The sequence below is a fragment of the Parambassis ranga genome, chromosome 2 (assembly GCF_900634625.1).
Source record: "Parambassis ranga chromosome 2, fParRan2.1, whole genome shotgun sequence".
Lineage (NCBI taxonomy): Eukaryota > Metazoa > Chordata > Actinopteri > Ambassidae > Parambassis > Parambassis ranga.
Genome location: NC_041023.1, coordinates 12,274,481 through 12,302,177, shown reverse-complemented (window position 1 = coordinate 12,302,177; position 27,697 = coordinate 12,274,481). Strand labels below are relative to the sequence as shown.

The 27,697-nt window shown below is 41.6% G+C and overlaps 1 protein-coding gene across 1 annotated transcript; it reads right to left on the bottom strand.

Moving 5' to 3' along the window:
• Positions 1-1,628: 1,628 nt before the first annotated feature.
• Positions 1,629-26,291, bottom strand: rims3 (regulating synaptic membrane exocytosis 3). The gene is made up of 7 exons (XM_028429216.1): positions 26,147-26,291; positions 17,233-17,576; positions 3,735-3,876; positions 3,533-3,645; positions 2,917-3,018; positions 2,684-2,823; positions 1,629-2,538 (listed from the first exon to the last, which is right to left on the bottom strand). Exons 2-7 carry the CDS (start codon positions 17,495-17,497, stop codon positions 2,326-2,328), a joined length of 975 nt encoding a protein of 324 aa, XP_028285017.1. The 5' UTR covers positions 17,498-17,576; positions 26,147-26,291; the 3' UTR covers positions 1,629-2,325.
• Positions 26,292-27,697: the final 1,406 nt, after the last annotated feature.

Genomic DNA, 27,697 nt, shown 5'->3' with positions numbered 1-27,697 from the left:
GGAACTGAGACCTTGACAGTACTTTTACAAAGGGTTGTGTACATGATGGGGGGGGGTCAAAAAACAACCATCGTCCCCCCCTCTCCAAAAAATGTAAGAATGACAGAGATCCCGTTATCCAAAGTTCAAGGAGCGCAGAAGTTGTGTTGGTCTGAGGTGCTGAGAAGTAAAAATGCCTCGGAATTTCCCTTTTTGCAGAAAGACATAGACTGGGACAAGCCATGTATGCAGACATCAAGACATATGGTTGTGATAAAACCAAATGTTAGCTCATAAACACATGTAAGATCCTAATAGCCCACAGTCTGAGGCTGTTGTCTGTCTTTACATGTGGCAGCCTTCTTTTACAATGATTATGTGTTTTATCATGTTGCACCACTTCTACAGTCTCGAAGCCACTCAATCATAGCCGGTTGCAATTTGCAACCTCACCACTAGATGCCACTAAATCATACACACTGGTCCTTTAACAAAAAGAGCCACAACAGGACACTTTGTCATTTGCTGGTCACAACATCAATGAATTTTAAAGACATGTTGAGACTCAAAGAGATTTCACTTTTACTCATTGGTTTTTGACTAAGAATATTCAAGTTTTAGTTTTTGCAAATTTTGATTGTTCAGGCTAAAGTGACCTGTTTCGGCTGTTATAATGAGCCTCTATGCTGCAATGAAAAAAAAACACACTTGTGTTGCAATTCAACGCTGAAATGCGAATATTCAGAGATGCAGTGTGACTGAATAAAATAAAAAATAAACTGAAAGTTCAGAATTTAAAGATGATAGATATTTTACAGTAAAGTGCTATCTTAAACACAAACACACCATCAGACAGGAAATATAAAAAGCTGAAGGATGCATTATTGACATATTGCCCCCTGAAACAAGTAAGACTACCGTGAATGGCAGGTTACTGGCTTATAATAGGAACTCATTTGGAATTAAAATACATGTTTACACATTTATAACACATTTAATTACAGTCAGTGTGACAGAAACCAGTGACAAAAGAGAAAGTAGGAAGGTTAAAGGTTGTAGTTGATACCAGCTGTGTGCGTGTTTGCCTGTGTTAGAGAGGCAGAGGCTCGCTCGCCATCTCCCTGCATCCTTTTGTCAAGTAGGAAGAAAAGGTGACATCAAAATGGGGAAATCAACAGGAAGTTCAAACAAGTCTAGGTGCTGGTAGAGAGAGAGAGAGAGCTAGTGAACACAAGAACCCAAGACTAGAGGTTGTCAGATATCCCGGAGCGCCTGTGGCACAGCAGTCCGATGTGTAAATGTGACGGCAGGACTGAAGATGTGTTCATCAACGAATGTGTGGCTGGCTGAGTAATTTGTTCTCTTCTTCTGCAGATAGCGATGATAGCCACCCTGTCACCAAAGCCCCATCTTTCTCCCTAACTCAGTGCAGTGCTCTTTTCTCTAGACAGATCGCAAATAAAAAGCAGCACTATACTCCTGTTACATTGGTCAAGGCAAGCTAAATAAAAAGATTTAAGCACTTTAAAATGTCTCGCAAGCAAACATGCAGAATGCAGCCGTTACATATATAAACACAAATAAGTATTTAACTATCTATTTAGATATATATATATACACATATATATCTATATATAAACTCTGCCCTGTGAAAATTATAGTATAGCAGTGTTGCTACCTCACATAATTACCATTATGTGATTATCCAAGCCTGTAGGTATGTTTATGTGTTTGGCCTTTCATTCTTTTGTGTGTGTGTCTGTGTGTGTGTTTGTGTGTATCTTCTATTTTTTTGCATTACATCTAAGTCATCGACTCTGCTACATATCCATACTTTATATTGAATACTAGTTCAACTACTAATAATAATAACAACAATAACAATTGCTTTGGTTTTAAAAAATAAAGTTTTTTTTCTTAGTTTGGCATAGAGTGTTTAGAAACTGGCATCAGGATGGCCCTGTGATGAGTCGTGCCACTGAAATTAGGTTGGAATGCAGGACATGGCACCCGGTGAACCCTGGCTTCATGGTTTGAAATGGTGATGGGTGAAAAGTGCTACATGTTCAGGTAACTCATGTTGACTTTGAGTTGGATTGGCTAATTGTTTTATCACTGATCAGTGGGTGAGAATATGAATGTACAGTGTCCAGTAAAGGATCTGGCAGCAAGTGTGTTAATGTAGATGAGATTACGTCCTGCACAGGAGCACAAGGGTGTATGTGTGTGTTTCTTTATGTGTGTGTACGCCTACCTGTCAAATACAGTTGTTGTGTATATACAGTACGTGTGTCTGTGTCTGTGTGACTCTGCCTGCGCTCGTGCATGTGAGTGTGTTGTGGGTGCCTAGGTGCACGAGGGGCTGGTGGCGCTCTCCAGGGAGGACTGGGAGAGACGTCTGGTGAGGGGTCCGATGCTGGGGTCTGCCAGAGAGGAGGTAGGGAACAGCTTGTACCAGCCACTGACTGTGGCAGACAGGTCCAAGTCCTCCAGAAGGATCTGGGCCATTCCCATGAAGCACTTGTGGTCCATTCGCCCATAATCCCCCCACACTATTACCTGGAGAAGAGTCAAATATTTTAATCCACATTTATTAAAGGCTTTATAGCAATTGGGATTAATGTAGAAAAGGGTGAGGCCTATTTCATAATAAAACGACTTAAAAAAAAAATCAATGCTAGAAAAACTAAAAAAAAAAAACTACCTGTAAGACTTTGCCCTGAGGACTTTCATCAAATAACAGAGCCTGCTGGTAGGTGGGGTCCAGAGTCTTCTTCACTACTTTGGTTTTCTTCTTGGCCAAACACATGCCGTTCTCCAGGACGTACACCTTCACGTAGGTCGCTGCAGGAAAAATAACCAAAAAAAAAAACTGTGACCCTCCTGGGTCGCTAAGTCAACAGAATATTGGCTTTAGTAAGCACAGGAAGTGAGTACCTGGTATGTTCTTGGAGCCTGGTTTGGGGATCAACCCTCTGGCTTGGTTGATCTCCACCTCCAGCTGCCCTCCTCTGTCTACCATGCCTACATGGACATCCCCTGCAAAAAGAGAAAAAACACCTCTGACCATCCAATAATGAGAGTAATCACGCTAAAATAACCAAAGAGTGTCCAGGTAACCAGATTTGTCTGAGTTCTGTGGTGCTCCATTAACCAGCAAGAAAAAGATGCAAGAGTGGCTGTCTGACAGCAGAGGGCAACACAAAGCTGCAAGACTACTGTCCTCACCATCAGGTGTGGTGGAGCTCTGGCTTGTTGTTTTTTCATAACCACTGACCTTTGCATGAAACATTTATACCTCATGCAAGAATAACTGTATTTATGCAGAGTGAATACATGAGGATTGTGTGGTATTTTTAGATGCTGCTGTGGATCTAGGAGCTTTGGTAAAAGGCTACAAAGAACTGAATGTGACTAAAAAGATTGTTTCAAATAGAAGTCTTAAATGTGTACAATGAAAAGAAAGAGATGAGTCACATTAAGTTAAACCTTTTGTATCACATTTTATAAGGGAATGAGATGGCAATGCTGGTCTACTTCCATCTTTCCTTACCCATGGGGGGTGTAGCTAGCGTTTGCCGGCCTACAATCTGAGCGGGGCCTAGTCCATCCAGAAAGTCACTGAACTGGCTCTCAGGCCCCAGGCGTGTGGTAGGGAAGACAAACCTGAGACAGAGAGAAAACAGGATCAGTATGGAGGGATGGATATTATTTATAGATTCACTGAGTGGTACAGTGCAAGAGTGGACACGCACGTTCCGTCAGAGCTATTTGAGTTGGTGCTGCCATCTGTTGAGTCCTTGCTGCCCTGCCGTGTCACCCGGTTCCTCATCTCGACTGCAATGCCGGTCTCTGTGCTCCGCCGGATGGTGCTGCGAAGCTTCTTTGTCCCACCGTCTGAAACACACGCAGAGGTCACAACTCCCTCTTTAAGTGCCCTTATTCCAGCAGGATAATCCACTAAGCATAATAATCACAGGAAGTCATAGAGTCTGTCTGATAAGGAAGTCAGGTAATACACAGGACCAGCGTCTGCATCATAAGCTCCTCATGGATCTGCTTGTCTGTACATTTTGCAAAAATATCATATGCATTTATGTGACCTTTAAGAAGGATTGACTGAGAATAGTTGTATAGTATGTTTCCAGCAAACTTATATTTTGCTGTGGGACTGGCTTTAAAAAAGCTATCCAAAATGTTTGCTTTTTCAAAACTACCCTTCAAAAATAAAGAGGAAGTAACTTCTCTTTGGGAGCACCCATCTCTCTGCGATATATTTGAAACTAGTTCACTCAAGCGAAAAGGCAATCTCACCTAATATCCACTGGGATGTCCCTGCACTACCAAAAAATAACTCCACTTCAGAGGTATTACTACATCTGAAACAAGTCAAGCCCATACTGCAATGGCTGTTGTGAGTAGGGGGCAATAGGCTTATATGGGTACTCCTGAGCAACCACTTATGTGAACAATAAGCAACATGAGAAGTGCTGTGTGTGGCGGAGTAGGAAAGTCAGGAGGCTGAGAGCAGACGACAGCGACGAAGAGGCTTTACAGCTCTGCTGACACTGTTCGAATGGGAGCGAGCTGGAGAGCTGCTAACCCCAGAAGAAGCTTTCAGGACATCATCCCCTGTAATGACACTCTGTATCGCTGTGTGACTGGAGCTGCTGGAAACGTATAGCAGTGACTTGGGTTCAGGATGTAGGCTTGTGCACTCATGCAGACATCCGTTGCATGCTCCCACCTTTGTCTCTCTCTCTCTCTTTTATGCTGTATTACCCAGAGTTCTCAGGATCATGGCAGCAGAGGTTAACATGTCATATTTTTACACACACTTCCCACACATTTATACCAGAGCTCAAATGATAAGTCAATTAAATGGTTGACATTCATTTTAAGCTGGTGTTTGCCAACATGAAGAACACAACAGGCTCACCTAATTGGACAAACATTGAGAAGGCACTGCCATATAGCATAAAGAGTGAAGAGAGGAACGCTAGGACAACAATGGCGTTGAGTGTTAGTTATATTTATACACACACACACATACCTATTTTAGGTATACTAGAAAAAACACTTGTGGACAAAGAATAAACAATAAGCAATATAGACATGCACACCCATTTAAACAAAATGTAACTAGACAGCACTGGTGTAAATTCAGACATCATGTCAGCAAAGCCTGTGTTATTAAGACCTCTACACAGTCTCAGGCTAATTTCTGGGAGACCCCTTTCACATGCAGGCTTTATGGAGCAGGGATTATAAGTTTTCCACTTCCCTGCACATGTTAGTTCTGGAGTAAATCACTGGATAGAAAAGCAACAAGCAGCTAACTAGTTAACTTCCTCCATTCCAGCATTGCGGCTGCGCATCGCATCATGACTGCAGTTGTGGTTGCTGTAGAAACCTGTATCTCTTCTCTATAGGAGCCCAAATAGTTGAATGGTGCAGTGAGAGGAGAGTTTTAACAAGCTGCTGCTCATTCGTGCTGGTTAAACACACACCCAGGTACAGCCATCCCCATTTCATTATCCTGAGAAACTGGAATCTTATTAAGCCTCCCCACCATACCCATCTCATTGCCATGACAACAACAGACACCCTGCATCATCACATCTCTATGGAGATAAACAGATAGCAAACAAAGCCACTATACTTCGGAAGGGGGGGGTGGAGAGATGAGGACAGAGGGCTTTGAACGAGGGGATGAGGAGTCACACAGTAGAGGTAGGACAAGTGTTGAGGTGAAATGGGTGAGGAGGAAGATGATAGGGTCCCATGGGTGTCGACGATGAGGAGAGGGGTTCTGCCTTCTGCTGCCGTCTATTTATAATCTTGCAGTCAAGAATACTTCTAACAGACAGTGTGTGTGTGTGTGTTTGTAGTATGACACCCAGACAAGCTCCATGCACTCCTGCTGCCATGACAACCCCCGCCCTCGGATCTGGACCCAGACAATGCCACCTGAGACAACTGGCGCCATGGCGACAGGCTCATTCCCCATCACTTTTTTTTGTTTAATTAATTTATTGAATCAACACTTCCCTGACACTCTACTCATGCACTTTAAACCTGGACCAACACCCTTACTGCAACACTTACCCCAACTCTCTTAATTAAACCACACAAGTGTTTTAGAACAATAATATTATTGCTCTTTAAACATAATTAGGCAACAAGTGCATTTGAAGCACTGTGGCAGTCAGATGTGTTAACCTGTCAAAACATCCTCAAGAATAAATGCACAAGTAGGACATGTGAAGTATGAAACTAAAGGAAGGTTGATACGCACACTTGTTACTCATTTGTCTGTTGGCTCCTCCCATCTAATCAAAACAGCCCCCCCCCCTCCCCCAGGGTGCGAAGCAGCAATCTCTTCCTTCCTATTTAATCCCCTCCTCCTCGTCTGCGCCTTCCCTCTGTTCGTTTCCATGGCAATGCCTTCTGCATTGCACCAAGAGCCCCGGCCGGCATGTTCGCTCATAAGCCTTTTCCCCTCTCACTCTGTGTCTTTCTTTGCTCATATTTCCCTCTCCAAAATTAATCAGCTCTGTCACTAAGTCATACCTCCCAAAAGTCGCATTTCTTTTATTGCAGCTCTTTATCCTCAGCAATTTGTTTGCTTGTTATCCTTTCCTTATCTCTGTTCCCCCTCCTCCTTTTTTTCTTTTACACTGATACACTTTCCACAGTTTTATCTGCCTGCCTGAATCATTCAATCTTAGTTTTGTTTTCCCCTTTTTTACTCCTAGTTTTCCTGTCTTCCACCTTGAATCCCCAACCCTTATCCTATTTCCCACTGCACCCCATGAATTATTGAAAGTATTTCTCCTGTTCTGCTGCTGAACTAACTTTGTAATACAGTGCTAACATCAAATACACACACTTCCTTGAAGAGGTAATTAGAGGTTGCCTGACATTTATGCCATTTGAGCAGCTAGAATAACAATATTACATCTATAGTGCTTTATTGTGTTATAGGAAAATGTCTCTGTTTAAAGTCTTCTGTTGGCTTCACTGTGATGACTGATAAAATGCATACACCTATAAAATGTGCAGGGAAGCAAGCAAAACTTTTCTTTTGTGTATAAAAACCAGCTGTTTGTTGAAGCTACTTATGCAACTAACATGTCAGATAATAATGGTGGAGAGGCAGGAGCAGCTCACAGGGAGGAGATGATGTGCGATTGACAGAGGTGGTGGGGATGGAAAGAATGTACAGCTTCAGTGGAAAGAATTAACAGCAGAGAGGGAAATAAAGAAAGGTGGGATTACCCAAAATGCCAACAATGCAGAAAAGAGCCACGCACTGCGAGTGTATACACACACACACTCATACATGATACATAGCTTCTCTGTGGATGTGTGTGTGTGCAGTAGATCATTAAAGCTGCTCTGACATTTGGAAAGAACACTGATGAAGCCTTTCTCATTATAAGCTGTAATATAGAATGCTGTTTTTAGACTCCCTGGCTGCACCGACATGCGTATTGGATGCACCGGTGACGGCAATGATCCACCATGCATAGCAACAGTAACCAAGCATGGGTGTTGGAGATGAAAGATCTGTTGTGGTATCTTTAACACTGGACCCCTGCTAAATTTGGACAAAGACTCAAGGTAGATGCTTAAGTAAGACATGAGGTTTTATATATATATATATACATATATATATATATATATATATATATATATATATATATATAGTTATGTGACTCAAGATCCATATTAATGAATCACACTGTTTTAGTGTCAATAAAGATAACTTTCAAAAAGTGAGGTCAGCTCTTTTAGTACTCACACCTCGACTCTGCAGCATGTAGTCTGATACTGATAACAACTGGTGGACACAAGTTACTCCATGGTAATGTTTTAAGTGTTAAGGAGTGGTTCAAATTATTTAGGAAGTACCCTAGATTGGAAAAACACAACTTTCATGTGTGCTGTGCAATTATGAACCAGCAGTACAGAAACAGTGGAAAAAGTGGAAACAGCTACGTTTGTCTGCAGGTATTAAACCAAATTAACACATAATAGAGCACTTGCTTAATCTGTTCAAAAAAAGTGTTCTTAGTGTTTACTATTTATTGGCCAGATGCATTTACATGAATATAAATGTCATAGTTTTGTGCTTTGTTCTGGGTTTTATCATATTCAGAAAAAGCATTTACACATAAGATAATCAAGTTTATCATCTGTGTATTTGTGTTTACATGACGATACTCAGGAGCTTCCTGCAGATGCGACAGCAAAAATTTACTGCACAAATATATCTGTGGATGCTCTCATTCATCCAGGTCATAGAGCAACTGGGGCAACTGGCGCGAAACGTCTTCAAAAAACAATCCTTGAGTCCAGTTGCCTCGATTTAAGCTCTTGGAAATTACTGCACAAATCTTTTTTCAATTAGACTCAGTAGAAACAAATCATCATCGTCTATGATTCACTGTTTTTATTGATTCCCTCTCATCCACTGCAGAGTGCAAGGGGCATCCGACTATTGGGAAACCAGGCTGGCAGCCCAAATCCATCAGAATAGAATAGTACTTAAGAGTACCGAGATCTTTTTACAAAGTAAGGGAAAAATATGACCACAGCACAATAAGGTGCGATTTTATGATTTAAACAGGGACCAAAGCTAATGATGACATGCGTAAAATGGGGCCTGATCAATACGTCATCGCATCAAACATTTTTGTCAACTTAAAGCTGCATGTAAATTTGTGCATTTTATTAGAGCTAGTAGGTAGATTTGAATTTCATCTGACACAGAAGTCAGTCTTTATGCTACGCCTCAACCTAAGCATCAACCTTCTTAGACTACGCACAGTAAGAAAGTAAATGAATTACAGTAATGTTAATATTATGCTGATGTTTCTTCCTGTTTGTGTTCTTCCTACAAATCTTTATCCTCTATAATTCAAGCATTTATAAAACACTGCCGGCGCCCCGTTTTTCTGTTACCGTATTTACCACAAATAAAGTATAACAAAACAACTAAACACAGCTGAAAGGGTTAGTGTAATCCCGTATTCGAAGTGTTAGTCTCTCTCTTTAATGATAATGCATGGGAATAAGCCGGGGAGTGGTCAATGTGAAGCGATTAGCCTTTCTCAGCACAGCATTGCATAGGAAATGGTTTCTTGAAATCTGAAGCCCTCATGTATGGCAGGATGTCTGTCAGTGAGTTAATATGCCATACAGGCTCTTGTCTAATGGCAATTAATTACAGCGAGGGAAAGCATAATCTAATTCAGATGTAATTTCCTCTTGATTACTCAAATCTGCAGCTGATGACCAAATGATGCAAGATAGCAGCACAGTTTAAAGGAGAGAAGCAGATGAGAAGAAATGATGTGAGCTGACTGACAGAAGTACTGATGGTTTAGGTTACAGTGTCAAGTAAAAGCAGGCTTATTAAGACTAATAATCAGGGAAATTCTCTCTATAACATGCTGATTTTTTTGTGCTCAAGATAATATTTAAGTCTAAAAACTATGCCTTGGGTCAGTGTTTCCTGCAGTGCAGCAGCAGTCTCCGTGCCATGAAACAGATTTAGAAATCAATCTGCCTGTACTCTATGTTCGCGCTGGCTGAGAAGGAATTATTAGTGGTGTGTGTGTGTGTGTGAGTGAGTTGCTTCTATGCACCAAAAAGCAGTTCTCCCTCTCCACCTTTTCCATACAGCAGCAGACATGTAGCGCATGTAAGAGTGTGTTTACTGCACTATGTGGAGAGGCGTGGTAATGACACCCTGATTATAGGTCTTTTATACACATATGTACACACACACAACATGGTGACTCATCACACACACATTTTTAAGCTCAGTGACACAGACTGCCCCTTACAGCCTTGCTGGGGTGGCACTAAGTGCTCTTACTCATTTTCGATCTTTGTTGCTAATCAAGAGAGCTCTTACTCTATTAGTGGTAGTTGCCAGTAATGCCAACATGTACTTGTGAAATAACATCTCAGCTGGCTCTGTTTTATGAAACCACTAAGGCTGTAAATACATGATCTGTGTTGTCATTGAGTGAGAGAGAGCTACACACCGATACAACACGTCAAGACTCCAGAAGTAATTTAAAGTACTTAAACCTAAAAAATGGATGTAGTCATCTATTTGTTTGTGAATTTTTGGTCGCAAATCACCAACCTTGCACTTCATGGACAACCTGCTCCACCACCTGAGTGTCAGCAGTGGCTGTGTTTGTGCAAACGGAGTGGACCATATTTAATGAGAAGATGGAGTTGGAGAATGAAACATGTGGAGACGATCCTTCTGATTTACTCTAAATGCTACCATCATTGACAAAGACAGCACCATGCTCTAGTGAGGAGGACTTAAAAACCAGCAGATGAGATAAACGTATTAAATTTATTGATGTAATTAACCAAATAGGAACCCCTGCTGGTCATTAGAAGGACTGCAGGGTTAATGCACTCCTGCCTTGAGGCTACAATTTATGCCTTGAATATCAACATTGCAGACATGTTGGCTTTTCTGAGACAGTATTGTACATTCAGAAGCTACACAAACACACAGTCCCAAAGAACGCAGCCAAATGTTTCGCCTCTCTGTCTGGCTAAGAATAGATCATCGAGTACGAATGAGTTGGTGGGCGAGATCGAGAGAATGTGATAGATCTGCTCTGAGTAAAAGAGAGCAAAAGAGATGAAGACGAAGGGAAGATAGATAAAGTAGAGGGGAAAATTAAGCTGTCAGCGAGCTGGGGGGGACATAAAGAGGGCACAGTAAGTGGAGAGATGAAAGTGAACACTGGTCAGCTTAGCTGGTGTTTGGTAGCAATGAGAAGCGCGAGTTGAAAGAGAAAGCTTTTAGACATGCGAGTAAGGTTTTACTTCGTATGTGTCAGGACAGCCACCGACTTAATGTGCATCAAAAGAAAAGGAGGGGAAGGAGAGGTGAGCTTGCAATGAAGCAGCAGTTTCACCTGAAATAGCTGTTTACAGACACAAAGGATATTTTTATTAGCCGTAGTGGATATGACTAAGTGTAGCCATCCCGTGAAAACCTACTTATTATTATAAAAGGGCAGCTCAGTGTTACCATTCTCTGCAGAGATTGAACATTCTTTCTTATTTTCCAACAATTTCACAGCTCTTTATCCACTGGTGCTCATTTTGTTGAGCCTTTTCTGAGCTGCCTGACGTGCAAGAATTTCTCTTTAGAGGTGAGTTTTCCCTCGAAGGATATGATCACTGTAAGCTTTCCAAAATATGACTGCCAAAATTCCTAAAGTGTGTTTCCTAGCTGTGACTCAGAAACAGAGCTAGAAGTAGGGCATGAGTGACTCACCCCAAAAACACCCTGAGTACTAAAACGCCAGTTCTACTCTTTAAAAGCACAGAGTAGAAGACATATAGAGATTGAATGTGGCCTTTAGTCTGTCTTTCTTTATCTTTTTGTCCTAGACAGCTTGCATAAAAAACCCATCATTCATCATTCAACAGAAATGATCTTAAATTCTTAAATAATACAAAGCATGTCCTGTAATAAGGGGTTAGTAGGAATAGCAAATATGAAAGAAAAGACTCAGCACTGTCTACAATAACAATATTTAAGATGTACAGTTTTGTTATTTGTGTCGAACTGCATCTAGAACATGATATCCTTGCATCTTCTAGATACAAACACAACCCCCTCAGCTTCCTTGACTATCTCCCCTCTGCATCACATCAGCCTGTTCAACAGAGCTATCTCAACATGGCGAGCACAATGTTCCCATAACCAGTACAAAGAGATACACAGGATGAATATGACCAGAAAAGATAAAGCAAAAGCTAAACAGACACCATTTTAAACCAACATGGAAACGAGAGTTTTCAAACTTTTCAGGTCAATCTTACAACAAATGAACAAAGTTCTTTTGTTGAATAGAAGTGCTGGACATTGTGTAACCCTGCGTGCAGCTACAGTCACGGTCAGCCAACTCAACAATGTTTGCCTGACAATAATAGACCCAGAAATATGACTGCTATTGCTCTCAGAACAAAGTTGGAATCAGTTTAATAAGCAAGCTAAGAAGTATTCTCTTCCTGTGTCAGACATTTGTACTCCTCTGTCTCTGTTTCTTTTCTGCGTCTCTGGTGTTCTTCCAGCTGCAGCGTAGAAATAAACACACAGAACGAGCATTAAAATAAAAAAGGATATTTAAAGGAAATGAAAGTGAGGTTGAGAAAAGAAAAGGATGGGTGTTGAGTGGGTTGAGAGAACTAAATGGAGCAGAGACGAGTGAAGCAATTGAGTGTGAATGTGCACCAGCCAAACACACACATATATTATGGAGATTGTGTGTGTTTGTGTCTCTGTGTGTGTAGCCTTTCACTGGGACGATCTCCAAACACACACACACATATCTGCGCCTGGTTTTCCTTTAATCTTACTCTCCTGGTGCACTGCATCTCATCAGCGTTGCTTGTTTCTGGGAGCCCCGTGCAGATGGATGGTGTACTGGGAGCCGCTCTGCTGGCTCTGTTTTCACAGTCATGGATAAACCTTCTCAGGAGATAAGACCGCGTTCAGCGGAGGAGTGACTCACCCGTTAAACCTGGGAAACTGTTAATGCGCGTGTGTGTGTGTGTGCGCGCGCGCGCTTTCTCCTCACTGATACTAATAATAGCAGGTAATAAATAGAACACAGTCAAAACCAAAATGCCATCCGCAACACTTGCCTGTTACAAAACCTAGAATAATGGCACAATGCTACAGTGGGAGGCAAAGCTATGAATGGAACATTGTGAGGAGCATTTTGAAGAAAAACGCACACCATGACTGTAGGAATGTATGAAAATAGCCTGTATAAGGAAGTTTTAAATAGAAGCACTTCTTATTCAACACACCATACGTGTGTACTGACACAAAGAATTTATGTAAGCTTATTTTAACCAGGTTTATATCACAATTCAGTGATAACTTCACCCTGTTTTTCACATTTTTAAGTGATAAGTCCTAAGGCTAGTCAAATGAATGAGAAAATGCACAAAAGGTTATTATTAAATACATTTGACGAGTTATAACCCCTCAAACTTTTCGCCTGGGAGGCACAATTACAAGCACTGACAAAGAAGTCTCAGCTGTTGTCTGAATATGTTGACAAGTCTAAGAACGTGTCCTTGTCCTACTTTAGACATCCAAAATCAGTTTGTACTTATTAGGATGCTTAAGTGGGAGTTTGTAGCCAAGGACAGAATTTTTTCATTCTTGTCTAAGACCAATTTTCACTGTGATTTCTTTTTTTCTTTCTCCTTCTGCTGTTACCAAAGACCTTGAGTGCTGTGCCGCAGGGAGTTTTAGCTCCCAGCAGGTTTAAAAGAGCCAGACTGGTCTCAGGTGATGGGCCTGACAAAAAGACATAACACCAGCTACTCTACTTTAAGGGGATACATATGGCAAAACCAACTATAACCACGCATAATGGTCCAAAGAGCTGCCAACACCTGGCTAGGGAGTCTGAAGTAAGTGTGTGACCCCTGGTGAAAGCCAGCTGGGAGCCAAAGGTGTGAAAAAGAATCTGCTGGGGACAAAAATGAAAAAATGTACAAGACTTCCAATATGATACCAAAGTACTTGGGATGTCACAGATTAATCTCTAAATTTTGGCGGTCAGGCTGATCCAATGCAACAATAAGAATGAGTCAAGGGAACTGCTGGAATGAGAACCAATTGGTAAAATAATGAGCAGAGGTAACAGGTGCTTAACTGCAGGCTAACTCAGTGCATGCAAGACTAAGGGTTTGACCCAATTCACAACATCCACGTTTTAAACAGGGCGCTTTTAATTTATTATTTTAACAATTGAATGTGATTCCTGTTTGGACAAATGCAACCGAATGGCTTGCCTAAGATCTTACTGAGAGAGTTTTTGCTGATGGTTGTGAATTTACAGGGTCCAATTCACAAAATGATGCACGCCAAGAACATACCCTGCAGGAGCTCTGACACAATAACAACACCATAACCACATTACCACCTAATAGCCCTTTAATGGTGAGATACTGACAGATTTCCCACTGTCTCTTTTCACTTTTTTTGTTCTACATCTTCAGCTGTCTCATTGATGAAACATCTTCTCTGTTATCCTCTTTTTGTTTACTATCGGTCTATAAAATTACATTACTAATGGTAGCAAATCTATCCAAAGGAAATCGATTTTTAGTTCCTAAAGCAGAGCAAAGACATCAAAAAAAGAGAATGTTGAGAGTAATGAATGTGAATGCATTTAATAGACTTTGCAGTGTGCTTAAAGGTTCACTTTAAGGTTCGCCACCTGCCAGCAGCGTCGACCCACCACCATCAGCCCAGCAATGCATGTGTCACTCGGAACACAAAGCATGGACAGCTGACTGGACTGGGCCATTAATGACCACCAGAACAGAAAAGACAATGATCGAACCTGACCAAGCGGGAAAGAATGTGTTTCTGTGGCTATGTGAGCCTCTCCTTCTGTCTGGGTCAGTGCATCGCCATCGAGCTGATGTGGATTTTGAGGTAAAAACAGATTAGAGTGGGTCTCACTGGGTCATGTAGTAAACAAAATGTGTTCTTCTTCAGCAACAGGTTTCAAGTCAACCTAAAAACAGGCTCCTTCTTAGTAGTGCTGTGACATAACCTTTCTGTGTGAATTTTACATAAAAGGCCAAGACTGTGATTCAATTTACACCTAAATCAATTGGACTGTTGACTGTCTGAGTCTACCTTGGCTGGTTTAGTTCAGGGTATTGATTTGACTGTTTCCAATACACCAATACTGCCAATGTGCCAATAATGAGCAGCAATCCAACATCAGCATTCTCTTGTTCCAAATTTAAAATCTATTGAGCACTGATTAAACTGTCACTCTTCGTGCTTATATAAGCACATCTAGCCAATTTACTAGATTTTTTTACTAAGAATTTACATACCTCTGAAAAATAAGACATTTGGTTATTCATATCTAATCTCAAAGGTCTCGAAACCTGTTGCCTGCACAGGGAGGAAACTACCAGTAGCTCTGATGCAGAGAGAGAGGTGGTGAGATGAGAAGAAGAGGGAGTGGTGCATGGTAGTGTGATTTTGTTCTAGGCGCGATGTGCTCCTCTGGCAGCTGAGAACATCTAAATTTAGACACACCCCTCGTCTCCCCTTCCTCCTTCTCTTCCTCCTCAGCCCCTCCTAGCCTCCTCATCCACACATTGTGCTCTTCTCATCACCACAACCGCAGAGACACGAAAGCCCCTGTGGTGAAAATATCGACAGCTCTCCCTGCGTCAGACAAGTGTCAGCTGTGCCTGAGTGGAGCAGCCTCTGTGTGTGTCACCAGTGCAACAGCACCTCAAACTAGTGGGTTTAAAAAAACAGGTAATGATACAGGATAATTATACAGTATTTGCATAACTGCAGTACATGTAAATGATTGTGTTTTCCCAGCATGTGTGAAGTTACAGTGACAGATTAATTAAAATGACAAGCAGTGCAGCAGTTTAATGTATCTTACATTAAAATTAGGGTCCACAGTTATGTTGCAGTGACTTACAAAGCAGAGCTAATGCTAAACAATCAAATAAAAAAACAGAACTTTTATTAATCACTTACTTTAGATAAAACCAAGTGTCTAAAAACTACTCTAGTAAGTCACTGCATAGTTTTTAGATCAGAGTGAGCTGCGGGAAGTACACACACATAAACATACACACACACACACCAGCATCAAACTCAGCAGAAAGCTCCCCTTCAGGGAGGTTCCCTACTGAGATGTCATTGTAATGCCTAGAGTGGTTGTTTGGATTGTAGCACTGAACAATTATTTCCTCCATTAACCAATTGATCACATAATCCATACAATGTGCCCATCAAAAGTTCTCTGACACAAACAGTGTTATTAAAATTGCATCAAAATAACCCAATATTTGTAGAATTTTGTTTATTCTCAAGCTAAAAAATCCAAATGAGGCTTTTCTTATATTCTCAGTGAGAAAGACCCACAAACTGCATAACCAAAACGAGTGTAAAGAAGCAGAAAAAAACATGCAGGCATGAACACACTGCTCTGTAAAAGGTTACAGAAGCAGAACATTCTCAACAGATCCGAGAAGATGAACACCATGTTTTCTATATACAGGCAGCAGGATGAAGAAAACATGTAACTACATTGGAATGAGATGCATCTCCTGCCTCTCAGCTTTTACCACGTCCCAGTGTGTGACATGTTTTCACTCCTTTCCACCAGGGATGAGTGGGTTTGTTGCAGCTGCACAGGCTCTGTAATTATACGCCATGGGAGACATATTAGAACGTATTGCCACTATCATGGCCCTACAGCCGCCATGCGTGCAGTATTTGATGCTATGCTGCAAACCCACTTCACAGAGTTTAGAGCACAGTGATGCTGCAGCTTTGTGAAGGGACTCATTACAACAATAATACCACGAAAGGTAAAGCCACTGAGAGCTTGTTGAATAAGATATAACAGGTATTATAATTAAATCATTTCACCACCAAATGCCCTTTGGAGTGGATTATGGTAATGCTATTGTGCATGCACTAAAACACTCATTGTTCTGTTTCACCGGTGTTAGTATCATTTCAACAATTGCAGGAGGGTATTAGATAGTTTTGGAAGCACAGGGAATATTTTGAAATGAAGTCAAGCTACATGGTAAAGAATATTTGAAGATTTATTTACAAAAGAGCTTAAAAGGAGCTTAAAATCTAAACTCCATCCATCTATCCATTATCTGAACCTGCTCTATCCTGCAGTGCAGGGGGGCTGGAGCCTATCCCAGCTATCTATGGGTGAGAGGCGGGTTACACCCTGAATAGGTCACCAATCTATCACAGGGCTAAAATCTAAACTCAATTTTAAAAAAAAGATGAATATCTATCAACTATAAAGTATGATTTATTGTCCAATATGTAGGAATTTGAAGCTCTGCACATGTACTAACCAGTGTTTATTGTTTATTGTTATATTGGAAATTAAAAAAAAAAAAAGAAATCAAATGAAACCTGAAGATTTTATTTTTCTGGGACATATTCTCTCACTCCTGGGTGCTTTGACTCACACTAACTAATGTTACTACCTAATGTAGCAAACAATTCATCCAAACTCCAGAGGCTGATCTGGCTGGTAAATTGGCTGGCTGTGTGTATGCAAATTAGCCATAATTATAAAAGTACCAACATCAGAAAGAAGAATCAATACAAAGAAGTCCAATAAAAAACAGCTCAGTCTGTGAACTCACCTTGCTGGTTGAGCTGTTGTGTGCTCTTGCTCCACTGTGATAACCCCACGATGGCCACCATCTTGGCACCCAAACTGGAGCGTCGCTTCTTGTTGCCAGCCAGCGATGCAGAGTCTGGGCCCCCGCTGCTGGGACTTTTTTCCAGGCTGTACATGGCCCCTGAGATGCTGGAGGAGCGCACCACGTTCCGGGCCGCCGCGCTCAGCCCGCTAAGGCCACTCATCCCACCCGGGCTGGGCACCTCCACAGAGCTGCTGAGCATCATGGTCCCGCTGGACTGGAGGGCCGATGGGCTCGGGGTGGGGGTGGGGGGTGGGGAGAGGGGCTGTAAAGTTGGAGCGGGGCTTAAAGCAAAGGGGACAAGAGAGAAAAAACATCAGGTGAGATTGAAACAGCTTAAATAGAAGGACCTCCTAATATGCAGTAGATCCAATAAAATACAGTGTAACAGTTTGTCTTTCAGCAGCTCCCCATAGCTGAAGGACACAGAGTTTAAATTTCAACCACAGTTTGGTTTTCAATTAAATTCCTCATTTACTGCTGAGGCAGCAGAAATTCCTTCCTGCAGCACCAAATAAAACACTCTAAAAGTCTTTTTGATCTCCGATAGTTTTGCAAACTAAACAAACAAAGAACTCAAAGGTCAGCAAGCGAGGACAGTGCAGATGGCAGCAGACTGTTCATATGAGGTAAGATAAACCTGCAGCTCACACACACACACACACACACAATTGTCAGGGCTTGCCTGCTGTTGAGGGGGTGACCCTGTCAGGTGGTATTTGTCTTGTTTGTTATTTTTTGGACTATTATTTTTTTGTTTGACCTTAAACACTGACAGATGATGAACTCTATAATGCTAAAGTCATCACACACACGCACACTGATAAACTTCACAAAATCTACCTGACAGACACATCAGTCTTTCTGTGCAGATGTTCATCTGTTCCTATGAGCTGTTTTTAAACATATTATAAGAGCACAGCTGTAACATAAACAGTACCTCTATTCTGCTCAAGTGTCCTAGTAAGCCCTAACAGTGTCACAGTGAGCCAACAACTGGATCCTGAAAGCAGTTTAACAACAAAAATTGTGTCCACAAATGAGTATAATCTCACTTTTGTCCTTCACTCCTTTCCTACTCTCTCCCCCGACATCAGCATGATTACACTGAGGCTAAACCGACAGCTAAAGGGCACATTAAATATGCAGAGGCACTGTGGCCAACATCATGCTTCTGCAATAGTTCTCATTCTTTGCTGCTCCCCCTTCATATCATTTTAGGGTTGCAGCAATACTGAATAAGTAAATAATACTGTCACATGTTTAACTCATGTCCATATGTGTCAACATGCATCAATATGCAAGATTAAACAAAATACAGGCATCACCTGAATGCTAGCTAACATACAAACAATGATGATGTTTACCATTGTGATAATCTTAGAGCAGTTAAGCATACAGTTTTCTAATAATCCATCACATAAGTACACATGTACATGTATAACACACAAGTACAGTATGTTAAGGACGGTAGGAATGCAACTAGTTTGGAGGCTTTCTTATTTGGCTTATTGCATTTTTATAGTATTTTATTGTTGCATTATTGTAACTGCCTGTGGGCCACCACAACAGGAGTAGGCATAGCAATATGATAATTCCACTACAGGGAAGACTTAATATTGTCTGGATACAAGCATACAAATATATGTGCATATATAAGTATGTGATTTTGAAATTAAATATTATACACTGCTGAAGTCAGAAGAACTCATCTGAGGATTATGAATGTCAGCAAAGACATTTCCATCCCAAAGTGTGATTAAAGGACAGTTTTACACAATAATAAGGAAACTGGCATGGATGCTTTATACTACAAATGCTTCCTATCATTTTCTGTATATATACAGTACAATGTCTTTGTCCCTGATGTGTCTTCTAGACAGAAGACAGAAATGCAAACACTCAGCTTCGGATGCCTCTGTAAATCATCATCACAGCTCTGCCCTGTCACACCAGCACAACCAGCCCGAAACACTCTGCTGAATGGCACTTTTGTAGAAATAAATTCAACACTACCAAAGATTTTTGAGTTTTGTAATAAATCTCATAATAATAAGCCTCTACAACACACTAGACGCTAGAGCAGCTATTGTGACTTAAAAAGGGGTATAGAAAGAAAATACGAGGTAGAACAGGGGAAGGGGCGTGAAAGCACAAATCTAGGTAAGCATGTGTTTTTTTTCTTCTCATCTCTCTTTCTTCTCCCTGCTTTTCCTCTTTTCTATTCCAGCCCATGCACACTCCTCCCTTGCTCTCTTGGGGGGCCTCTGTACTTTGAACACAAAGCAAGCGGAGCAGGAGATAAAATGAGGATGGAAGAGGGATAGAGAAGGGGATAAATAGAATAATTCTGCTTTCAGAGAAGCGTGAGGATCGAGAAGAGCAAGTGAGAAAAGAGGAAGAAGAGCGAGAGAAATGTGGGAGGAAGAGATGTTTCATAATGAATGGACACTACTGTAATCTGTGGCCTAATTTGTGAGAGATAATGCAGTGAATGGAAGAGAGGGAAGAAAATGTGACACTTTTATTTGTAGTTTGACACACAGATGATATTCTGTACTGTAAAGGAATAGGTCGATGTTGCTCCACTTGAAGATAAACCCTAGAGACAAGTAGCTTAGCTTAGCAAGACTGCAAGCCGCATATGTAAACACAATCTGCCTCCCAGGACCCATGGGTGCCACCAGTAGTCGCCTGACAAACAAGCCGAAAACTACTCATGCACTTGGTTTAAAGTTCTGGACTGTATACCAAGTGGGAAGAACCATCAGCATGATGCTGGCCAACAGGAGTCTTGAGACAAATGTGCACCATTAAGAAAGTAGCAGCTGTGGCACCAACAAAAAGAGCGTCTGACTGCAGTTCCTAACCTCTGTGTATTATCAGACCATTTCTCAATGGCAGAGGTGGCAGACCAAAAAACACTGAATTATTATTATCAACCTTACTCAATCACAAATGACAAGCTATTTCCCCAAAGTGTGCCTTGTTCTTTTTAAGTAGAACATTTCTCAATTTTAGAGTCTCTTATCTTGTGTTGTAAAATGTATTTAAAATAGCCTTGTCTGTTCTGTTAATAGAATAAGTAATTCAGCCTCTAATAGTGTCACTGTTGTTGGTTTTGCCACCATGCACCTCTCTCCCCCAGTGTTGTGCTGGACCTAAAGGCAGATCCGTATCCCATCTATCTTCATCTTTCTGCCAGACAGCTCCCTCTCCATATGTCTCTGTGCTCTCTAACTTCTCATCTCAGAGCTCATTTATTTCTCCTCCCGTCAGCAAGCTGGCCCCACCACCCTAATCTGGAAGCTCTCAGCTCCTCCTACACACCTTAACACAATCCATCTTCATATTGCACGACCCCTGCTGTCAACAATGTAGTCTTTTTAATTTGTATGATACCGATTTTAGAGGAAAATTGAAGAAAAAATACTTTTTATTTATGTACAAAAAGAAGGTTCAGCTGCTGCTTTTGGTTGCATGGTGTCATCATCAAGAGGTGAATGAGATTTTTTTGTTCTGGAAGTTTTGGAACTATTTATGAAACAATTCACAGCTGAGTTGGAGTAGATGACAATATTTTATTGAAAATTGAGAATAGGCATGATGCTCTGCTGGCAGTGCGATACAGCTTAAAAACTGGTGCAGAGAAACAAACAAAATAAATAAAACAGACCAAAAACTGGATCTCTCTTTCCACTTTCTCCCCATAAACACGAATGCCACAACCTTGTAATTAGATATGGCTGAGCGATCCATTAACAGCCTCTTTGAAGTTGCTCTCTAGTATGCAGGCCACACCGCTTCTGCTGCCCGCTTAATTAACCTACAATTTAGCAAAGCAGATGGTAAAGATTTCACTGTATGTCTGAAAAGCTTATCAGGCCACTCACAAACATCTCAATAATCAACAGTCAAATCAATTTTCTATTTGTTTTACTCATTGTCTGTCGCTTGTACTAACTGTGAGCTTGTCTTTTTAATATTGTTTGGGTTTTTTTGGCGTTTGGATGAGTCTGTTTAGACGCATCCTTTGCAAATGTTTCTGGCAGCTGCAAGCTAATTTCCCCTTAGAGGACAGAAAGAAGTCAACTGAGCTGAATCACAACTAAATTAACAGAAGGAGGAGGGAGAGGTGGTGTCTATCAAGCAGGTATGCTCTTTTTGTCATTTGAAAGAAGATGATTGAAAAATGCTTGGATCCATAAACTGTAGTGAATATTAGATGTACAATACATATATAGTACATATAATGTTTTTTTTTATTTTACATCCCGGACATGTTGCAATGTGTGTAAGAGTGAAACAGCTAGAAATACAAATTCACAATGAAAAATTCCAACTGGCAGTGCACAAGGACAGGCAGGAGCTGCGATGCACTTCCTGTCAAGGCTACCATGGAAACATCCCAGGTTCAGATACTGTATGTGTCGGCCCGGCGCCTGCTGCCATTGTGCTTGGCCTGGTGCTATGTGTGTGTGTGTTTGTGTGTGTGGTTAATGTATCTCTCCGATCATAAGGGGTCTCTTGAGGTGAGAAAACAGAAGGCGGGTTTTACAGATACACACACTGACACACACACGGAGGAGAGTGAGAGTGCCAGGCTGTGGGAAGACTGGTAGCCAAAATGGATCACACACAAAATCGCACACAGAGGGAACTCAGCATAGTGCAAAAACACATAACGCTGTACTGAATGTGCGTGCCAGAAGGTGGCAGAAGACAGACCCACACCACTTAATGACACAGGGCATTGACACTAATGTCTGGAATTAAGATCCGTATCACTCAGCAAAGACACTGATTTGATTTCTTCACCAAACCATTAAATATTCACAAATTCCCCATTTCACCCTTTGCGGAGCAATACGTTGCCTGGTGCAAATCTGAATGGAATGCTAACAGCCATGAGATGAACTGGAACAAAAAAAGGAGTTCATAAGGAGTTTTCGCTTTGCCTCTCCCATTGGCCCAATCAAATTCTTATCCAATAAAATCTTTAATGAGGTGAGTCAGTGAGTCTCTCCCGCAGCATCACCTTGTGACAGCGGACACAAATTCGATCCGTCACACCACGTTTTCGTACAAACTGCCTGAATCATGCTGGATCAACTGCGACAGTGAAGCGAACGTTTGCATTTTCTCTATCAAGAGCTACAATTATGGGTCAAATTAGCCTGTCGGAGGTCGATTACAATCTATTATGGAAGACGTCTGTGACCAGTGGCATCACAGTAAACAAACAAATGGGTAACAGAACGTCTTTTTAAGGCAAATATCAGCTGATAAATATTAATTCAACGACATACACATCATCAAATAAAAAAAATAATAATACAACCTACTGATTTAATGCAGACCCAATTACCTTAGTATCTAAGGCTGGCATTAAGCCACACAGACAGCCATCAAATCACTACACGGTAGTCTTTAAAATGTTGATCCCCAGTTTTCCAGGACAATCCTTCGATAGATAAGCTTGTAGTATTGTGTTTTCATTACAGCAATGAATCAAATAGCTTGTCCTGGCTTCAAGCCAGCAGCCTTTTGGATAAGTGAGACCTTTCTCATATCATCACTTGTCACCCCACAGTAGTCTCAGCAGCTTACAGTGTGTAAGTGTGTCTCCACTCCACACACCGCCATGCTGAATCTGCTATGAAAATGAGACACACTGTGTCCTTATCTCCCTTAGTTACACAGAGTAAACAAACTCCCCTCTAATTGTTATATTTATTGTAAAAGCTGTTCTGTAAGAGAGAGCCCATTTCCCGACTGCTTCCCTCACCACACAGCAAGGGTTGACCCTAAAATCTTTCTTCGCTTTTATCCCTCTGCCGCAACCTGCAATCTGTCCGGCACTGAACGTTTCTCTTGGCATCCTCTTCTCCTTCTCCTTTTTATCACAATCAAAAGAAGGATGGCAAAGTTACTCTGTCAGCAGCATAGGGATGGAGAGCCAGCAGAAAATAGCAAAATAAAAAGTCAGAGTGGCTGGGCTGGAAGGAAAGTGGGTTAAGAGGGGCATGATGGATGAGACTGGGAGCTTTCCTGACTCATGGCCTGCTTTCTCTGGTGACTAATGTGGTCAGTGACTCTCTCTCACTAGCCCTCGGCCACCCCCACCTCCTATCCCTCCATCTCACCTGGGATACTGGTAGCTGGCCTGGGGCGGAGCAGCACACGAACTCTCACCCCCACTTACCATGTCAAATAACCAAGTGCCAGATTAGAAGGCATGGGCTGTGTGCGGTGCAGTGGGAGGCGGCTGTACTCAGGGTCAACCTGAGCGCTCATCTCCGTGTTATTTACTGCAAAGCCTCTGGAGGGATGTGTGTATTGGACTCACAGTCAAATCCGGCAGCAGAACAAGATAAGAGCTGTATATTTATCTTTCTCCTCACTTAGGTTTTTTTAAGACTTCTATCAAAAGCTTTTAGCCTATTTCTCTCCACACTCCCTTTTATACCTTGACCTCAGATCTGGACTGTTTGCCTCTTTTGCTGTTCAGTCTGACCATTAAACAGTAGGAGCCATCAATAATAGTGTATTTTAAAGGCTGCATTTATTCTATTTTTCAATATGAAAATGAAGCTGTCTGCTTTAAAACACAAATACATGTTACTGGGATATTTTCTTCTGAATAACTTAAATGCATCTCATCAAATGTTTAAATCCTCACATCATGAAGTCCACTTTAAAATGCACACAGAAGAAGAAGCCCCACTTCCTATTGGTCAATTATTGTATACATATACCACAAACTACAACAAATTGTTTTTGCATTCAGTAACACAGATCTGCTTTTTTTTAAAAAGGATACACGTATAATATGATAACAGTACAATGACTTTGAGACAATGAACTGACATATGTGCAGATTGTTTCAGAATGATTCAGTGATATTGGTTTTATTCATTTCTGTAAGCTCTGGCTAGCATAAAGCTAGTATATTATCTGAAATCCAATGGGCCCCTCCAGAGCTAAAGTGCACCTGACACTAATCTGCAGATGCACCATCACTCAGCAGCACCTTAAAGAGATTTAAAGAAATACAGAGGATGTTTTTTCCATTCTTCATCCCTGATAAAGCACTGAGGAGAAATGTCTGGTAAAGCAAGGCCTCAAACTAGCAATCAAGTACTTAGAAAGCATACCGTGGCGGTCACCTTTGCTGACCATGTAGCCTATCATCAATTTTAAAGAACGTCAACACTCCTTTCAACTTTAAAAATGTCAGCCAAAACAATCCCACATCCACATCCATGAGGCTAAGATCCAGTGTGACCATTCTGTCTCATTACCGAGTCCAGTTTGATGTGGGATATGAGGCGCTACGCCGACCATTAAACACAACCATTCATTGTCAGCCAATAACAGCCAGCCCTCTTTGATGATACATACCAGTTGGCCGGTGAATTGTATCTTACAGATGGTTGTCATCACGTGCACACACACACACACACATAGGAAGACACAGCCAGGCGCACACACTGAAGCCTGTTCATTAATATGATAAGTGTCTGCTCTGCCCCTTGGTTGTTTTCATTCGATTTTCATTTCAAAGAGCACCAGGACCAGCAGCGGACAGCTACAGATCTGAAGTATGGTCAGATGTGTCGCTGCATATATATGTGTGTGTGTGTGTGTGTTGCACTGGACTTTGCCTTTGGCCTTTAAAGTAAAGGTTTTACTCTTAAAGTTTGTGGGCCTTACTACTTGTATTGCCACATCCAACCAAAGCTACATGAGTACTTCATAAAACCACATTTCAATGTTGGAGTTAAGCCTAATATAGACAGGAACATGGCCTTCAACAGCACAAGGATGAGCCTCTTCTCAGCGTTTACCGTCTCGACTCTGTCTCAATGGATTATTCCGAGGATCACGTCTTATTCAGGCAAGGATTTCAAGAGTTACGCACATGGATAACTATTCTCCTCCTACTTAAAACGTTTCTCCTTTAGTGCCAGTTAATGTACTTAGTGCTCTTTGCCTGTGCATGACACTAAGAACTGCTATGTCACAAATATTTAAAGAGATTTCAGATGCTTATGTTCCCCCCGTCAAGTCACATGGAGCTTGGTGGCCCTGTCACGTGTTTCCATCCACAGGTGGGCAACACAGCCTGAGCCGAGACATTGTTGTGTTGTGTGCATGTGTGCATGCGACCATCTGATACAATCTCACACCTCAGCATGCAGTTGGCCTGACCTGAGCGCTTGCAGGAAGAAAAGGCATCTCAAAATATGCTCATTTCACTCCCTTCCCCTCCCTCTGCTGTCACATAAGAAAGAAAAAATGAGGTAGCACTGTTGCAAAATTTGACCACATGCAATCCTAAAGAAATTACCATTAATGGAACAATATGACCTCTGAAGTAAATACAAATAACAATATATTTAAAAGCTCAAACATTAAGATTTGTACAAATGTAAACATTGCAATCACATGTAGGAGCCTTACTGTGTGTCATCTTGTACATGCCATCTCATATAAATCCCTTTAAACAGTTAATGGGATTGTCTCAAGTAGAACCTGTAAGCTGAGTGCATCCTGCACTGCTACAGCCTAAGAAAGCTACAGAGATGAGAAGAGAGCAAGACTCCCAAATGAGACTAATCAGCTCATCAACACATTCACGTTCCAACATCTAAGACAATGTCAGACATCTGTGCGCAGTTTGATCCATGCATTTAAATATCACTGATCGTGTCTGCTCAGCTATTAATTGCATTGTTCTGAATATCAGTCCACTACCGCTATCATATCACCCCCAGCCCCCCCCCCCCCCCGTGCGGAAACTGATCACCGCATGCGCTGCAAATTAAAAAAGAGGAATCAGTGCACTTACCACTTACAGCAGGCAGCGGCGAAGGCAAGGTGTGGGGTCGGAAGTTGTCAAATAAATGTTTGCTGCTGTCGCTTCTGTAAGAATGTCATCGTTTGGGTTTTATTTTTGCAGTGCTGGTGTGCTGACGGCGTGTGTTGTTTGTTTTTTTTTTGCTGCTGGACGGCTTCTTCGTTCACTGCTGCTGCTGCTGCTGCTGCTGGTCACACGGCATCCAAGGCGCAGTGAGAAGCGCGCTGCTGTGCCGAGCAGAGAGCAGGGAGGGGGAGGGACAGAGAGCGGGAGAGAGGGGGCTGCTTCAGGAGGACTGGCAAACAGCGACCACGTGTGGTCATGTGGGAGACGTATGAATAAAATATGACCTGACAGAGATCAGGATAACTGTGGAGATCCAGGGAAATAAAGACACTCAGCAGATGTTAGCTTAGCTTAGCATGATGAATGAAAACTGATCACGGTGAAAAAAAATAAAAACACCTATCATCAGAACACACTGATCCCCATATAAATGGGAAAACTATGTTTATAGGTGAAATATGTGCCACTCAAATAAGCATAAATCAGGGGGCCTTGGATCAATGCCTCGTTTCCCATAGGCAAACTGCTGTGGCACAACAAAATCAATTCTACCCAAGGATTTATTGTTCCAATTACGAAGGCTTGTTCTCTAACTGTAAGGAGAACTGAGAACTGAGCGGAATCTGCTCCTGTTACACATACATCACAGCGGCTCTGAATCTGAATCAGTTCTTTGGCGTGATGCAGAGAAGCAGTCGAAGTGATGGTCAGAGCATCTGTTGTTGTCATCAGTTGGTGTAGCTGAGCAAAGAAACCCGGTGCATATATAGTGCATATGTACAATTAAAGACACAATGCTGATTTGGAGCTTGCCAGGGAAGAAGGGATTTTAATAGCTGCAGTCAGTACTCATAATTCAAAGAGGTGATACATTCAAAGCTGCAGCACACATACACAGCAAGACACATCCATATTTCCCCTATGACTGATGTGTTAAATGATAAGAGCAACATCCAGTGTACATTTGGTTCATGCTGCTAGAGTCACAGTCAATTCAATTACAGCACACAGATGTGAGAATCTCTGAAAATGCAGGTTTCCTCTTGGGAACACTGAACAGGGAAGGAGGATGTACATCCCTTACTATTAAGCACAACAGAATGAAATTTAATCATTTCCCTGATGGAGTTGGGTGCATGTACTCCACAGTAACCCTGCTTCCACAGACGCATCCCTCACAGTACAATATTGCTTTGATCCACTCATGCAGGGGCCTGCATTACATAAACACTTGCAGACCAGCAATTTGATACTGCAGCAGTTAGTGATTACATCTGCCTATTTACTGCAGGTTAAACACAAGTACTCAGACATTTTGTCAGTCGGATTTGTTTTAGTCGGCACTCTTGTTTTAGATTTGCCATCTAAAACAAGAGTGCCTGTGACTTTTTATACAATCACCTTTCAGTCGTTCATTAATCAGTGGAATTATTGGTGTATTATCTGCTCACAGGAGGGGCGGGCGAGCAGCAGCTT